The sequence below is a fragment of the Electrophorus electricus genome, chromosome 10, assembly GCF_041902795.1.
Source record: "Electrophorus electricus isolate QZ-2024a chromosome 10, ASM4190279v1, whole genome shotgun sequence".
In the NCBI taxonomy this organism is placed as follows: domain Eukaryota; kingdom Metazoa; phylum Chordata; class Actinopteri; order Gymnotiformes; family Gymnotidae; genus Electrophorus; species Electrophorus electricus.
This window is the reverse complement of record NC_137506.1, coordinates 20,884,693-20,902,109: the sequence shown is the minus strand read 5'-3', so window position 1 is coordinate 20,902,109 and position 17,417 is coordinate 20,884,693. Positions and strand designations below refer to the sequence as shown.

Sequence of the window (17,417 nt, the reverse complement as noted above, 5' to 3'; positions counted from 1 at the left end):
TTATCTCATGGAACTAAAAGGGCTTAATCCCTCCTGAGAAGGTGTAATACGGACCGCTATCTGGAAGCCATACAGCAAATATATATAATAAAAGCATTACATTTTCAAATTACAGATCATGGCTTGAAATCTGAAATCTCTATGCAGTAAAAAAAAAAAAAAAAAAAAAGACAATGCAGATTGGCTTAGCTCAACAGGCAGCACAATGACTTTTAGAAGATTTCTGAGCATGTCTAGCCAGTGAGTAATCCCTGTTTCTCACTGGAAACTTAGATCCTTAGTCACAGACACCTGCGGCAAGGTGGCCTCGCTCAAGGTTACGCGGAGCAACCTGAGGGCACGCTCATCTGTTTACTGCCATTCTGTTCAGATCATGCCACTTTAACTGTATCCCTCACCTTTGCTTGTTTTTGGGTGTTTGCTTACGTACTGATGACTGCGACGTCATCGGCAAATTATGAGTTCACCTTCTGGATTATTTGGGTGAGATCACATGCATGGCATTGAAGGCGCTCGTCTTCGTCGCGATGAGGCAGCAGGAGGTTGCTGCTTTAAGTGCTGCCTACAATCTGCTTCAGATCATCACTATGAGTTATCACTATGAGATACTGTTTATGAGCTGGAAAAAAAGCATTCTTTTACACTCAAAGCATATACCCCTTTATATGTTGAGGATGAGGCTAAGTTAAGGTTAAAAATATTACATAAAATGGCCAATTAGGTGAGAAAACTGCAGTGCAGAATTAGTAACTGACTCATGAAGACTGTGCTGAAGGCAGGATGTGAAAGACATGCCCAAGCAGCAGACAGACACAGTGTGTGGAAGAGCAGCCTCTCAGCTTCACGTGCAACTCAAGTCCAGCTCAAGCCAGTGGAAATCGCCTGAGCATCTTCACTTCTGCAAACCAGGTGATTAACTAATTACATGAAGGCTATAACATAAAGATGACGCCTTCTTAGCATAGCCAATTACTGCAGTCTGTGATCGTGAGGAATGTGGGTTAGAAGTGCATGAACTGCAGCTCGGGCCGTCTGAATGACGCCTGCATAAACGCACTGGCCGTGGTACCAGGACAAGTGCACGAACGCATCTACACTGCTACCATGACGACCATGCGTACGTACTGGCCATGCTACCACGACGACCCTGTGAATGCACCGGCCATGCTACCACAATCGGCGCAGCAAAATTGTTTGCGGTTGTATAACTGTGCTGTGCATGCACAGCCATTCCAGAACAACCCGATTTAAAACTACTGCACCCAGACACACTGGGCCAGAGGTTCCCTACAGGAATATTATTTAAGTGTGCGATTACTCACTTGTATCCTCCATTTAACGGCCATCTAATATCACCCTACATCTCTCAGAAGATGCCTCAAGACCACAACACACAAGTAATCCATCAGAAACAAAGCCAGAGATTGTCACCCTGCATCCTGTTTTGATGCTGACATGGCAGAGGAGGGTTCTTTAGCTTCTCCTGTGGTCCGAGCAGGCAAAGCTCGCCCTGCGGCTCACCTGGACGTCGCCCCGGTGCCGCCTGGGTGTGACGTGCGCAGCTGATCAAGCAAGCAGCGTTGGCGCCCGGCTGGCACCGCAGGGTCGCTCTGTTCCCTCGCTACTAATTACCCACGCCCAGGGGCAGGTGAGCAGTCAGTGCCGATAACATCTCGCCATTCTCCCTCGGGCCAAGGCGGGATAAAAAAAAAAAAACAACCTCAAACTTACTGGTGTTAGTTTTCCTGTCTAATTATGAGCTTCCAGAAATTTGGGGAATCTGCTTTCAGAGGCCTGCCTGACGGGTGGCCGGGTGGGGCACAGCCGCGGCGCATGGCTGAGGAGGGCGAAAGCCTCCCGGCGTAGGGCGATTTCGACATCCCTGCATGTACAAAGGGCATTTGTGTTCGCGGGCAAACCAAACCAGCGTCATCAGCATAATTCCCTCCCTGATGTCCTGACTCCGGGCTCCTGGCATCGTGCCATCCCTCATATCGAAGCTCACGGATTTCGGCTTTTGCACGAAGAAAGAAGACTCTGCACATGACAACAGAAGAGAGAGGCCCAGAGAGACTGGAAACAGAGAGGCAGTGTTCAAAGTAAGGCAGCATCACATCAGCACTGTAAACAGACACGCGTTTTTAAGAACCACGTTCTACATACTTGTTCGCACTGAGTTCTTATACAAAAAGAGGTGCTATTAAATTTTGACAATTCTAATGCCTTCACTTCTTTGCTATGTCCCATTATTTTATTTTATTTTTCTTTGTTTTTTGTGTTTTATTTAATTAAGACTGCATACCGTGTAAGTTTAGGAGAAAACCAGCAAATTTGCCACAGATTTAGAGGAAACGTATCAGCAGTCTACCTGTAAAGCTTTTCAACTGGTGCCTAACAGAAAGTGACAACAGGCTCTTAAGTGCACAAAAAAAGCATTTGGATGGTGATTTATTGCTGCCAAGTAGCTGGAGAATAAAAAAGAACCATTTGTGACCTAATTATCATTCATCATTCCTGCTGTCAGGCAACTTGGGTGTCAGGCAGACAGACTAACAACCTTCACACAGAGAGCTAGCCGCAACAGGAACAAAAAAAAAAAAGTTTCTCCTCCTCAACTTTTTGTGGGCAACTTGATATGTATCTCGCCTTAGGCAAGCAACACACAACAGGTGACAAGACACTAACCTTTCCTCTGTCACCCTGCCATTTAACGGCTTAAATGAGACATACAAGATTATAATTTGAGCTACACGCCCCACGTGCTCTGAGGTACGCGTTAACCCAAAACACACCTCGGCTCCCAAACAAGCGCTGAGGCATGCAATTACCGAGGGCTTTCATTAATGGGCCACACATTCATCTGCGATCTCACTTCAACTGTCAGATTCCCTGCCTTATCTTCTCACTGCCTTTTCGTGCTACGTGCGGACTGATGATTTGGGTTTTAGTCAGAGATCCTCTCGTTCCCTCTCCGGTTTCATCCGCCCCAGCCCGGCGGGTTTTCTGCCCCAGGGAGGGCTGAAGGGGCCAGCCCTAAGCCTTCAGTGAAAGGGGGGGGGGGGCGGGGCCGCCGGACTGCTCTGACCCTGCCGGCTGAGGGTTCTCACCCACCCAACGCTGCCACTTTGATAAGGAGGGCGTGGAGGCCACTGGATATCATCTCCCTCAGCAGGGCTGCCTGCTCCCGCCGCCACAGGTAGGCCAGGGGTTGGAGCTGCAATCTGGAGCACCTGGAGGGAGGGTAGCAAAGAGAGAGAGAGAGCGAGCGAGACAGACATTAAACTGCCTGAAAATGAAAGACAAATAAACACAAGTAGGGAACGGCAGCCTGAGAGGAAGGATAAACGCGGAAAGAGATGAAAGTGTGTGAGAGAAGAGAGGCGCTGCCACAGGAGCTCAGAGGGGAAGCAGAGGTGCTCAGGGAGCTGTGACAAGCTAAACTACTTCAAAGGCGATTAAGGCTTTCTGCGTGCCCGGGCAGTGTGCCACCACAGTGCTCGGGCGGGACACACGTGGACGCCCCCACAATGGCAGCTCGGCTTAGGCCGGGCGCGGAGCTGGAGCGAGCAGCGAGATTAGTGAGGGCTGGCCACGTCCCACGGCGTTCCTGCCTCTTAGCGCTGTAGACAAGGCAGGTAACCTGAGCTCAGAGCTCCAGACCAGGCTGTTCGCCCTGAGGAACTAGACCAGGCCCTGGAACAATGGCTGCCTGACATCTGTGTGAACTGACTGACACAGAGAGACAGTCAACACTAGGGGCTAGGAAGAGAGAAAAATGTTTTTAAACTCATTAAAAGCAATCATTCTATCTTTTGAAGAGAAAATACTAAGAAATGAAGACATGTTGAACATGGGTTTATGAGAGAGAGTTAAATCTGTTAAAATATCAGCCCAAAATGCTTACTGCCACACTCTTAGGGAAAACCATAAATTAGGGATAAATATATTATATATAAATATTCCTGCTCATAGAGTCTAATGTTAAAAATGCACAAGTTACATATTCTATGTCTCAATGCTAATCATTTGTATGTAGCTGTCTATCATTAACTTTCACGTGTAGAGCTGCTGCTTAAATAACTGCCGTAGGTTAATGAGCGAAGCCAACAGAGGGAATATGATGTGGTTTACTTACACATGTTCCACCCGAACTCTTTGGTAGTCAGACAGAATGGCCCCAACTGACACAGCTTCAACACTCTCCTTCTCCTGATAAAAACACATAGGTCCATTTGTAGTAAACACATAGGAACATTTGTAGTAAATGTGGTGTACATGCTAACACTAATCTAAAATGCCTTAGTTTCCAATAACTGCAACTCCATGTTCAAAATCAGTGCCCCACCCACCCCACCCCACCCCACTTATTCTTATCTGACTGTGCCATCATATAATTTACGTACTGGAAATCTTGGAAACATGGCATCAGAAATAGGAAAACGTGAAGCAACATTTAGTCTCGCCCTCGATCGCACATATAACAATGTCCAGCTTTAAAACAGAATGGAGCTCAATAGCAGATCTCTTCCTTTATCAAACAGGCAGAGGGGATGTTTACCCGTGGCGGGTTGGATCAGGGTTTCCTGACAGTCTGCGTGTCTGAGATGGCGGAGGATATAGGGGCTGTGTTCTCCACGTCATGGCCTGGCATGCTACAGCACCTGCAGACTTCCCAGGAGCCTCCAGTGCACCGCGCCACTGACCGCACTGATCACGCACCATCAAACCTCTGGCCACGACGGGACGCCTCGGCGAGCCGCAGCTCCTCCAAACCGCTGCCGCTCGCGCGGGTAGCCAGACAGCCCCAGCCTGACCGCTCTCTGGAGCTGGAGCTCATGTGAACGCCCAGGGCACACGTAAGTAATTAACGCTGGCAAAATGATGAAATGTTATATCCTAACGGCGCCATAAATACGCGGACAGCCAGCCACTCTGGAGGGACAACGAGACCCGCCTCGAGTGCTGAGGTGAGTGCAGTTTCATCTGCAGAAAGAGGACCGTTTACAGGAACATGGGCACAGAGGTGTCTGTACGCACACACGTCCGCGCGTACACGCTCACCCTTCCATATATGTACACACACCCCCCCCACAACCTCCCCCCAACCACACCCTTGCAGCTTCATTAGGACATTACATGTGCTGTAATTAGAAGAGGGGCAGCGGTATGAGTCGGGATGCACAAGTTGCCAGTAAATTACCTTGTAGCCATTATCAATTTCCCAGGCTACTGGTGCTTAAGATAACGCCCTCCCTCCCTGTGGTCCTTCCTGCAATTTTTCTCTGCCTGATAAACATGCTGATTAAAAAGAGCAGCATGTAAACCTTTGATACTTTTTTAAATGAAATCCATGGCCTGCCTGGGGCAGACTTCACACACAAACACCTCAGCTAATCAGATAAAGAGTATATACGTGTGGGAATGGGAGAGCAGTGTTGGGGGTGTGTGTGGATCAGGCACATGGAGATGGGGGTGGGGGTTGACGCTTTGTATGTGCGTAGAGACTTGGTAGCCCCAGGCATGGCTACAACAGGAGAGAGAGAGCGTGGTATGATCTATCCAGGCACACCACCATAAATAAATATTATATATCACACACACACACAATATCCCTTATATGATTAAAATAAAATTTATGTGTAGCCAGTACTGTATAGTTGTCCTCCCTATCTAACACTGCACTATGAAGACTGATGACTCATGATGGTAGTGTGTTCACATATTTCAATTACCAAATTAGTGCAGCGTAGGTCCAGAGACGTAGGACCTGACCCCCACGAAACCTGGTGGGAAGCATCCCTTATGCCACACAAACACTCATCCCAGAGGAACACCACTGGGTTAAGCAGTGCATCTGATTGCATTCCTCAGTGACTCTACTCACAGAATGGGATTGTGTCCTACCGATATTTCCAAAACAGAAATGTAAATTATAAGTTATAACGAGGTCTCGGGGCGGCTGTGAAGCGCAGAACTCCCCACGCAACCCACAAAATAAACAAACACACACAGGACAAACCCATTAAAGCCAAGCAGCAGCACAGCGGCTCACTTGTGAAGTCGGACACAGCTCCGGTGACGATGAAGCCATAACGTGCACTGTCACCCAAGTGGCCTTGATTTGAAAGTTGAAGAATTTGAATTGGCTCTCTGACGGGAGAAGCATGCAGGCATGGTTGCCAGGGCGGGACTGGAAATGAGCGAAACCCAAAGCTCAGCGTCATCCAGCAACGGACCCGCCTTGTGTCCTGGATCGCCGGTGAACTTTCCTAACCATTAAGAGAAACCTAATATGGCTTTGTAACACTAGCACGCCTGTGTCCAGCCCTGACATGGTGGAGCTGGAGAAAGGTTCTCACACCCGTTTCTTTCTACTCTGCGTTGGGAGCCAGAGAGCGTTTATAAACAGAGCGGGGGGCCGACGGGGCTCGGGCGGGAGCCTATTTTTGGAGACCGCTTTGTTTTTGGCCCCGCTCGTGTCATCACGGCGAGAACGACAGCAGCGGGGGAGGCCAGGCTCACTCACTTAGCAGGACGTAGCCCAAGCTCAGCCTCTACCATTTCCCACATTCTTCACATAGTTTCTCATTCTGTGCGGACGGGGGGGGGGGGTTTCGGGTTAATCGCGCACAAGCAGAAGTCTGGAGTATACTGCTACTGCAGAGGCATACTCACGGTTGTGCAAAAACACGATTTTATTTCACACTGTTTAAAAGCTCTAGCTACCTAATAATACAGCTTTATTTCTTACAGTTTTAAGAAAATCACTTCATTTTAAAAATTGCCCATGATTGCGGTTGTGGTGTAAAATTAGTTCTCGATGGATCTTTTCTTTTGCGTCTGTTTTCCACCACCTCCGTGTTCCCACCCGGTAGGTCCAGGGAGAACCGGGAAGCAGCCGTGCTGCGAGGCGCGCTGTCCCTTCAGTCGTCCTTTGTCCTCAGCCTCATTCTTGAAGATCTGCGTAGAAGAGGCAGGAGCTCGGCTGAGTCCCGTCAGTGCAGCTGCTTAGCCCCTAATACCCATTAACACGACTCGCTAATTGTCAAATTCATTAACTCGGAGCCCCCGATGTCTTTCATAAAAATGAGTGCACCAAGCTGCTCGATAAAGATGCACAAGTGATTAAAGCTCGCAGGTGTTCCAGGAAGAAAAAAGAAATCATTAACCACAGCAAGACGAGTTGCAGTTTTTCAGGAATCTTGTTTTAAAGTAATACATATATCATAATTCCCTTCCTGAAGTCAGATTAACCCAGCTCCTGCACGAGAGGATCTTCAGTAGGGAATTCTCGGTTACTGCACGTATCAGGTGAAGACTAAGAGTGAACGTGTCCATCAGTGCCCATTACAGATGCCGTGCAGGTTCTCCTTACACGCAGTCAGCTGTGCAGTAGCGGGTGAGGCCTGGGAATCACAGGACAAACACAGCTCTATATGCTGCTCCACTCACTAGGCATGATTCAGCAGAAAGAAGCAGAAAATTAATTAAAGTGCTTTGAATGACAGTTTGCTCAAGGGCACGCAAGTGCATCACACTCTCTCTCGCACGCGCTCTCTCTCTCACACACACAGACACAAACACACACACACACACACACACACACACACGATCATCACACCGTGAGGCATCTCTTCCATGTCAAACACACACACACACACCCGAACACGCTGTTACCCGACCCTTTCGTGAATCCATCAGTGAGTGAGTGGACAAGACATGATTTTAATGGGACCCTCCATTAAATCAGCTCTTCGAATGTTTGTAATGGGATTGGTCCCCTCCACACACATGCTGGCCAGATAGAGGGCCCTGTTGTGACAACACATGTAGGGTCAAACAATTTGTGCTTAATAAAATCCCCAAACACCTTCAGGGCCGGACGCGCACGCGTGCGCTCACACAAACAGCGGCTGGAAGACCTTCTGAAGACATGAGCACCGTGGTTTTTTTTGTTTTTTTCACTACCATTTACCTACCAGCACGGAGTCTTGCCCAAGGTGACACACTCCAGCGCTGGCAACAGAAGCCTGGACTGAGCGGGTCACTGCTCAGGGTCAGACACCGAGTGCGATTCTTCAACAAGCTTCTTCAACAAGCTTCTTCAACTGCAAAGCAGGACTTGTTGGTCCACTTACACCAGTAACGTTAAATCCAGTGTCACAGCCAAAGTGAAAGCACCTGACCAGAGGTCCCAATTACTACAAATAACCACCTACAAAGCCTAAAACAAAACATTTTTGCCGCGGGACCGCATTACCCTTTTGCTACAAATTCATCAATGCATGGCTACACCTTTGGGAAAAAATCCCACCGACCCGTTAGCGCAGGCGCTAGCTGGGGGTTTGGGCATAAATATGCCGCACTGCAGAGCTGGAAAATGTAGAAATTCATCAAGGCTTAAAAGCAGGGAGATTAACGTTGCACGGGTTTCCTCTTAAATATATAAGGTTACGCAGACACCAGGCCAGACGCAGGCTGAGCCGAACCAGCACGGGGCCAAAACAAGCACGGGCCACGGGCTTCACTTCACTTTTGCAGCTGAGGGAAAAAAAGTGAGATTTTACCGTAACAACATGCACAGAAAACTACAAAAAAACCAAAACAAAAAAACAAACTGGAAAAGTGGAACAGACTGCGCAACAGAGTGGTACTGAGCCAATCCACTCTCGTACCTCCGGCGTTTTAGCACTGAGCTGATTCTGCAGCCCCACAGGACGGGGGTTAAAGCCCCTCTGTCTCAAACATTATTGGTTGTTAGACAGGCTACATCTTCTTGGAAAGAACAAAATAATCCCCCATGTCCTGACATGACTTAAACCAAAGACACAAACAAGCAGTAACCGGCACCCAGCCCTCTCTCCCTTCTGAGGCTGCCTGACACACTCGTGCTACCGCTGGTAAGGGGACAGACGCCGAGCCTCATCTGTTTCCTGAGGTTCACCGCAACAATGCCACTTACTAGTGTGTGAGCGAATGCTTTTTTTTTGCTCAAGACTCAGCACGGTGGAACACAAAAATCCATCTTCAGAATCACCGTCAACGGCTCTAGAGACTCAGACATCTTCTTCCCCTGTGGGTGGGGTGGAGCTGCAGGTTTGACACACCGTCCAGACTCCAGACTTTGTTTTTGCAAGGCCGCTCACGGCTTCAGCGGTGGGGAGTCCCGGGCCTGGCCCGAATAGTTCTGCCATGGAAAGCATGGCAAAACAAAACATTAAAAGTCATGAGAGGTTCATTTATTCTTCTGTTTCTTGTTCAGGTGAAAGGAGCTGCTCCAGAGGAGAGGAGAGGAGAGGAGAAAGAAGGAGAGAGGAGAGGAAAGGAGAAAGGAGGAGAGCGGAGAAAGGAGAGGGGAGGAGAGGGGAGGGGAGGAGCTCCTTGTCAGATGGGTGCCCAGCTCCAGGACCTCCAGCCCTTGGACTTGTGTAGCCTCTTTATTTCTGCTTTAGTGAGCACATGCTGTTGTTGGCCAGGCTCCAGTTCAAAGCGTTTTATTGGTAACCCCCTCATCCCCTCGACCTGCACTGTCTGCCTCGCAGCGCCATTGGGCAGCCAGGCTTGTTTATCCAGCCTAAAAATGACATATCAAGGTAGGACTCCCCATGTTTTTTTCTGATGTCAATGAGGTCTCTCAGGGCAACTTCCTTTAACTCCGATTCCACCTAAAAGTCAGGCATCATTGTCGAAGATCTCTAAGGTTCCTTATCCTGACTTGCACATTTTTCCTTTACATTGATTGTTGGATATTTTTTCACACACACTGGATCAGACTGAGACCATCAGTGGGTCAATCACAATCCGCCGGCAATCCTGTCACCGAGCGGCGAAAAGAAATAGTGTCTGAACCTGGTTTACAGAAATCTGATGCAAATAACTCCGAGCTATGTCTTCGGCTCATCTTAATGGCCAGGCTCCTTGGCTAAGACCTGGTGGGGGAGGGGAATGACCCCACTGCAACAATGTTTTACTGTTAGTTGTTCATGCCCTTGGCAAAGCAAGATAAGGCCTATCTTTCGCCATCATCACTAAACAAGATTGAGCAAAGTACATTAGGCAGAAAAATACAAACAAATTACAAAGGCTTTAGGCAAAGCTCTTTATCTGCTGGTCAGGGGACTTTTGGCTCGGACGGGGAAATGACTCTGTGTGTCTCGCGGCTTCCACCCCACTGATTCCACACGGCCGTAGAACAATGTGAGTGGCCATTATCTGAGCTATCCTTCCTCGCATGGAAAAAAGAGAGAGAGAGAGAGAGAGAGAGCGGACGCCTTGCCTATTCCCAGCTCTGCGGCAAATCCGGAGAAAGAGAAATGACGCAGATGAGCGTAAACGCACAAGAGCACTCTGGGATGCTGTCTGTGCTCCACTTCAGAAAGCAGGCGGCGAAGTGTCCCTCTAGTGAGAGCACCTGCCAGCTTCTCTAATGCTGATGGAAATAAGGCATTTTCTCAGACTAATAGATGAAGGTTAGTAAAGAGAGTAAATGGGTTTGTATGCTTTGCTGACCCATAACAGGTGAATGTTTCCCCCCGACTGTATTGACCCAGAGCATCCTGGGAGGCACCTGAGAGGTCATCATTTATGTATTAAGCACGATTAAAGGGATCAATTTCTTCTTTTTTTATAGTTACGTTCCTTTTTAGCAATAATGTGGCAGTAATCAGAGAAGGGTTTGAATTTCGTTCCACACGGCGGCACAGTGCCCCTGACATCTCGGCGTGGGGATGCGATCGATCGGTGTGACCACGGAGCTGGCAGGCCAGTGGCCAGGCTCACACACCCTCACAGCAGGAGCTGCCGCCCCCCCCCCCCTAAACCCTTTGAAGGCTCTGGATAAAAGTTGTCCCCTAGCACCGAGGCCCAGAGACACACAGGCAGAAGGAGAGAAAACAAGGATATGTTTGGACTGGCCTGATGGAGCCTGATCTCAGGAGACGCCCGGCGCTCGTCTGATGATGTCGATAATGGAGCGCCGCTCTGGCCCAGGAGTACACTTAAATGCCAGGGTTAGCTCTGCTTCAGCTACTGTGTTTTTAATGCTTAAACGCCAGTTAGCTCTGCTTCAACGGCTGTGTTTTTAATGCTTAAACGCCAGTTAGCTCTGCTTCAACGGCTGCGTTTTTAATGCTTAAACGCCAGGGTTAGCTCTGCTTCAACGGCTGCGTTTTTAATGCTTAAACGCCAGGGTTAGCTCTGCTTCAACGGCTGCGTTTTCAATGCTTAAACGCCAGGGTTAGCTCTGCTTCAACGGCTGCGTTTTCAATGCTTCAACGCCAGGGTTAGCTCTGCATCAACGGCTGCGTTTTCAATGCTTAAACGCCAGGGTTAGCTCTGCTTCAACGGCTGTGTTTTCAATGCTTAAACGATAGGGTTAGCGCTGCTTCAACAGCTGTGTTTTTAATGCTTAAACGCCAGGGTTAGCTCTGCTTCAACTGCTGTGTTTTTAAATGCTTAAACAGCAGGGTTAGCTCTGCTTCAACGGCTGTGTTTTTAATGCTTAAACGCCAGGGTTAGCTCTGCTTCAACTGCTGTGTTTTTAATGCTTAAACACCAGGGTTAGCTCTGCTTCAACTGCTGTGTTTTTAATGCTTAAACACCAGGGTTAGCTCTGCTTCAACTGCTGTGTTTTTAATGCTTAAACACCAGGGTTAGCTCTGCTTCAACTGCTATGTTTTTAATACTTAAACACCAGGGTTAGGTCTGCTTCAACTGCTGTGCTTTTAATGCTTAAACACCAGGGTTAGGTCTGCTTCAACTGCTATGTTTTTAATACTTAAACGCCAGGGTTAGCTCTGCTTCAACTGCTGTGCTTTTAATGCTTAAACACCAGGGTTAGGTCTGTTTCAACTGCTATGTTTTTAATACTTAAACGCCAGGGTTAGCTCCGCTTCAACGGCTGTGCTTTTAATGCTTAAACGCCAGGGTTAGCTCTGCTTCAACGGCTGTGCTTTTAATGCTTAAACGCCAGGGTTAGCTCTGCCAGGGTTGACTCCTGTTTTTAACATGCGGCAATGGAAGGAAGCATTTATCTGCAAAGGCGACAGTGAGCTGCACGTCTGTGGATTTCCATGACATGTGAGGCAGGGTGAGGAACGAGAAGAAGAGTATATATCCTGCCCCTGGACATTACCTATCAAAATGAGTCCCCTTTTCAGTGTCAGGGAAATCAAATATGAGGGAAAAGGGATCTGAATTTTCTAACACATGGGAAATAGATTTGCCAAAAATATTAGCCTGATTCTGGTTTAAAGTTGCAGAACCCAAAGTGGATACCAAATCGTTCATTCCTTCAGGCTAGTGGTCATACATATCTGTCCTCAGAGAGAGCTGGTATGCTCTGTACACCACACAGAACCCGAGCAATGAACTATGTTTAGAAGACAAGCTTTGTTTTTCTTTCTTACTTTTCTCTCTATTGAACTTGAAACAATATAAAATAATGGCACTGATGTATGGAGTTCACTGGTCTTGCGATTAAACTGGCTGGATCAAAAACTAATTTTTTTTCCAATCGTTTTTCTTCTGTGAAGTGCTTTTCTTTACAATAAAACCACAGTGGTTGATAAAAGAATATCAGACTACAGTCACTCAAGAAATTCTTAATATTGTAGTACCGCATTACTTGGACATACCGCATTACTTGGACATTTGTTGAAAGCTCTTGGAATCCAAGGCTGTGGTTTAAGAGTTTCAACACTCGTTAAGGGCTCAAACACCCACAAGAGCTTCTCCCTTTAATGTAGGAAATATCAAGGCTTGTGTGGTCAGTGAGGTAAGAAGGAAACAGATGCTAACTCTCGCAAGAGAGAGTGCTTCTGACCTGACCTTTCAGCTGCAGACACACGGAGAGACAAGCGCACACACGGGTGAGGGCACAGCAAAAACTACTCCTCTCATATTCTAGCCACGAAGAGAAGATGAGGCGCAGGATTTGAGCTGACTAAAGGAAGCCCCGACAGCCCGAGGTGACCGACACAGCCGAGTTTAATCACGGGCAGGCTTCCACCGCGGCAGTGCTGCAGGACAGGCCGGCCATTCAGCAAGTACACAAACCAAAATCAGCTTCATTTGATATGACATTATTCATATCACTCCCATTTCCTTGAAACCACTGGTAAACATGTCGGAATGAGAGAGGCGCGAGGGGCACGGCACGGTTCCCGGTGTGCCACATCTTCCCTTCCTGCTCGGGAACGCTTAATCCTTTTACATGGCCAGTCAGAGCCGACGTCGGGCCAGGCCGCTGATTTATGAGTCATGCGCTTGAAGGAAAGAGCACATCAATCTGTGGCATGTCCGTGCAATCAGCACACACAGAGAAAACGAAAGAAACCCCCCCTGTAGTTTACCCTCCACACCACACTACCCACAAAACTGCTATTCCTCCCTCGGAAAGCCAGGTTTAAAGATCGTCTTCCTGACTTGGCTGGCCAGGCCGTGCCATGCCTCATGTCTCTCAGATTACACACATCAAAGGCTGAGGGCCTTAGACGGTGACCGAGGCGAGGTGTGGGCGCGGAGGGACCGGCGCAGAACTACGGTGTCACGGCACGATTAGCACCACTGCAGCACTGCTGAAATAGATGTGTGAAAGGACCTTTTTCCCCCCATTGACAACGGTGCCAAAGAAAATGATACCATCTTTTGATATCTGAAAAGGCAGACAGATTCTTCAGTAAGAAGAAACCATGAGGACGAGTATAAGTACATCAACTGTGAGCTGGCAGGACCTATAGGTGGCACTGTTGTACCACAGTACAGATGACTTCACACATCACAGAGAGCGGAGGGGCGTTTCAGCACGCCACGTAAAAATATTCTTTCATCTATGTTCAAGTGTCATTCCCCAAAAAGATTCTAATAACGTCTAATTAATTCAAACTGCTAGGATGAATCTTTCAAAATATCGCACTTCCCAAACAGAACACATTTTTGATGCTAAAACTGCTCTTTTCCTGCAAGGGCGATTCAACAGCTAATTATCATAGGAGCTTTTCCCCCCCTCATTCCATCCACCACAAATCACACTCAGGCAAATGCCGTGTGGAGCACATTATACACTCGGCACAAGGCAACACACAGACATCAAACTTACTGATATTGTTGGCCAAGCATTTAAAAGTCTACATAAAACACATAAAATGGCTAATTAAGAGGAAAGAACATATAAAGGCACAGGACATTATTCCATTTTCCCAACTTAATTTACTAAATGCCAAACCTTTGGACAAAAGAACAAGAGGGACTGTCAAATGTAAAATAGAAGACAATCTCTCTCCTCAAAAACAACGAAACAAAATTAAACAATTACAACATTTGAGAGAAAGTATAACATTTTTGTGTTACAGCTTACAGTTAACATCTCATCACTGAACTGATATAACTCACTACATCATAAGCAATATCAAAGTAAGTAGCATTTCCAAGTAGTATTCCCCCAACAACTGAGTCTCTACATAAACGTGCCTATGTAGAATGAGTGAATCCAGATGGTCAAACTGAGCTATCTGTTGCTCCTCTGAACGCAGAAAGGAAATTAGTGTTTATCATACGGCCTGGTAGCATGAGTCCACAGACGACTGATAGTGTGCTAGGCAGTATTCGGGAGGCATAGCTGAAGTCCCCAGTGGCACCACCAGAAGCACCCTGTGGGACAGCCAGCCCTGAGCACAGCTGGGGGGAGGCAGCCGCACTGCCGCGGCCCTGGAAGTGGAAAATCTGAAGAGCTCAGCAATCGGCAGGCTGGTGCGGGGCTGGGAGAGGCCTGGCAGAGGGGGGGGGGGGGAGGAGGATGGGCCTTTTGGAGGTTGTTAAAGCTAAAAAGGCAGAAAGAGGGGAAGAGAGGATGGTAGGATGTGAGAGGAAGAGAGGCCCTGAGGCAGGTTCACGCCCCCCCCCATACCCTACCCCCATCAGCTCTGCCCGTCTCACTCAGACCATGTCTGGAGAGGGCCCTGCACTGAATGAACATGTTTGCACAGACCTACAGGGAGAGCCCTTTCCCTCTTCCTGTTTACACGTCAGGCCATCCATCCACCCCCAACACCAAAACAACAAGGCCTAAAAAACGCCGCCAAGGTTCCAAGTGCAGGGGAAGGATGCGGCATGGCGTCAATCGCAGGTGGGGGATGCGTTTCGCTCTGTCATGGAAAGAGCACGTTCTCCTGAAGCAGAGACTGGTGAGCTCTCTGCTGCCAGCAGGAAGCTTAGTGAGAGGTGTCAAGTGCAAACTAAAGAAAAGCATCCTGACGGATGCCTCCTTAAACGCAACACATGCGTCAATTATTCAGCCCCCAATTAATATTTTCTGATCAGACTGGGAAAAAGACACCGAATAATATATTCGTGTCAGAGTGCGTTTTCACTCTACATGACAGGGGTGGAAGGACAGGACATCTACCTGCCTCCTGACAGCATGTGCACTGAGTCTCGTGAAAAAGAGATCCTTTACCACACTTCTAGTAACTTTTCACCTTATAACAGAGTGAGACTCACTGAAGCCATATCATAACTTGAACCCTAAACACAACAAATCAGACACAAACCATAACCTAATAAGCTACTGCTTTTTATTCAAAGACATTTTCAGTTAAAAACAAACCAGTGTAAATTGTCCAAGCTAAATTATATTCAGATTAATTTCACTGTTATGGAAATAAAATCATTTTACAGCTGCTGTAAAATGGCAATTTTATTTAAAATGTATTTACTTTAAAAAAAATCATGTGTGTGTGTGTGTATGTATGTATTTCTCTCTCTCTCTCTCTCTCTTTTATATAAGAGAGAGAGAGAGAGAGACACACACACAGTGCGCTGCACTTACTCTCTGGAATCTATGTGTGGGCTTGTGTGTATGCAGCAGTATTAAAAATGACAGAGTACTACATACACACGGAGAGAAACAGCACAGCCAGAGGTTCACCTTCAGCTATGCTCAGTGAGAAGCGCTTTGTTTGCAAAACCGAAACATCCTGTTTCTCTGGAAATGTGCCGTTTTTATTACATTATATATATAATTACATTTTGCCTTTGGTGAAAAGTTACCTTAACAAGTTTAAGTAGCTGGTAAAGGTCTTCGACCTCATCCCCGTCTTTTTGGCTATATTCTCGCTCAATGTTCAGACTACAGCCCTCTATGGTCCTCCTATACAGCGGCAGACCCATAGCCTCTGCATACAGGTCAATGGCTTGGTGGCCAACGGTTTGATACATATAACTGTCCATTTCATCTGGGGAACAGAGGAAAGGAATTACTCGTGCTCCATCTACTCAAGGAAGAAAACAATATTAGCGACTGGAAAGCCCCACTCATTGCAGCATTACGCACTTACCCGTGTTGGCTGGTCGAAGGTTGGCAAGCGCTACTATCGTGTGCCCTGCAGCAACGCACTGAATCATGTTGTAACAGCTGTCTTTGCCACCACTGCACCATGCAACACAAGATAAGAACGTGAATACAACCTGACACTGCACTGCATGGAGCACATAACTTGGCAAAATAATAATAATAATAAAAAATAGAGTTTTTCCCCTTCCTTCCTTTTTTCTGTCTCAAGTCTGTCTGTTTCTCGCTGTCTGGTAGCCTGTCTGTCAAGTGTAAAAGACGCTGGGCGCAGGAAAGCACACGAAATGTGCAGAAGTATAAAAGCTGGCCACCGCAGCGCAATTACAAACACATTGTTGTGGGTATAAACATAAACACCTTAGCGACGGCTAACTTTGTGTGTTATAAGTTTCAGCTAATACATGTCGATGGATTGGCAATGAATCAAATGGAAGAATTATAAACAGAACAGCACCTCGTTACCTTATCAACGCAACAACTTTCATTTTCTTTATTTAAAGTTTACATAAAAAGCCCAGCATAACGTCTTGATTTAGAAGGCTCGTGAACAGCCCCGCTACGCTGACCTACAAGCGCTCACGCCGGTCTGCTAGCCAGCTAGTTTGTAAACACGAGCCGAAAACGTGCAAGTGGTGTCTTCCGGGAGAAGAAAGGCCCCCTAAAATGAGTCGTCCTTTGAGTTGCCTGTGCACAAAACAGCAAATCTTTTGTTTGATATTTTTAAAACAGCAAAGTGCTAGACAGTGTTTTGGAGACTTTTGTAATATGTCGTGTATACTTCATAGAATTCTAAAGACTATTTACCTTGCGGATAAGAGTATTTATTTTCTGTCAAGCTTTTAACTCACCGTACTAAATATGGTTCAGAGAAAAGTCCTTGCGATGCGACGTAATACAGAATTAGTGTGTCTATTCCGCACATGATTTTGTTTGCACTACGGCCGCAGCAGCAATAGCAACCACAACTACTACGAAATTATTATTATTATTATTATTATTATTATTATTATTATTATTAACACCAACAATAATAAAGTGCATTTTGTCAAATACAGTTTATTAATGCAAC

The 17,417-nt window shown here is 47.0% G+C and overlaps 1 protein-coding gene across 4 annotated transcripts in view; it reads right to left on the bottom strand.

Annotated features, from left to right (window-relative positions):
- Nucleotides 1–16,979, bottom strand: part of dph6 (diphthamine biosynthesis 6) — a 47,603-nt gene extending 30,624 nt beyond the window's left edge. For 3 of the 4 annotated variants that reach the window (XR_014125655.1, XM_081722095.1, XM_035532779.2), the window contains exons 1-5: nt 16,811–16,979; nt 16,335–16,426; nt 16,048–16,232; nt 4,136–4,209; nt 3,112–3,230 (exon numbers count right to left, since the gene is read on the bottom strand). Coding sequence is in view for 3 of the 4 variants with exons in the window: in XM_081722095.1 (XP_081578221.1) it covers nt 3,112–3,230; nt 4,136–4,209; nt 16,048–16,232; nt 16,335–16,426; nt 16,811–16,833 (493 nt within the window). In the remaining variant the exon portion in view is untranslated. The remainder of the gene's footprint in view (nt 1–3,111; nt 3,231–4,135; nt 4,210–16,047; nt 16,233–16,334; nt 16,427–16,810) is intronic. The other variant, XM_035532777.2, reaches the window with a different exon arrangement.
- Between the last annotated feature and the right edge of the window lie 438 nt (nt 16,980–17,417).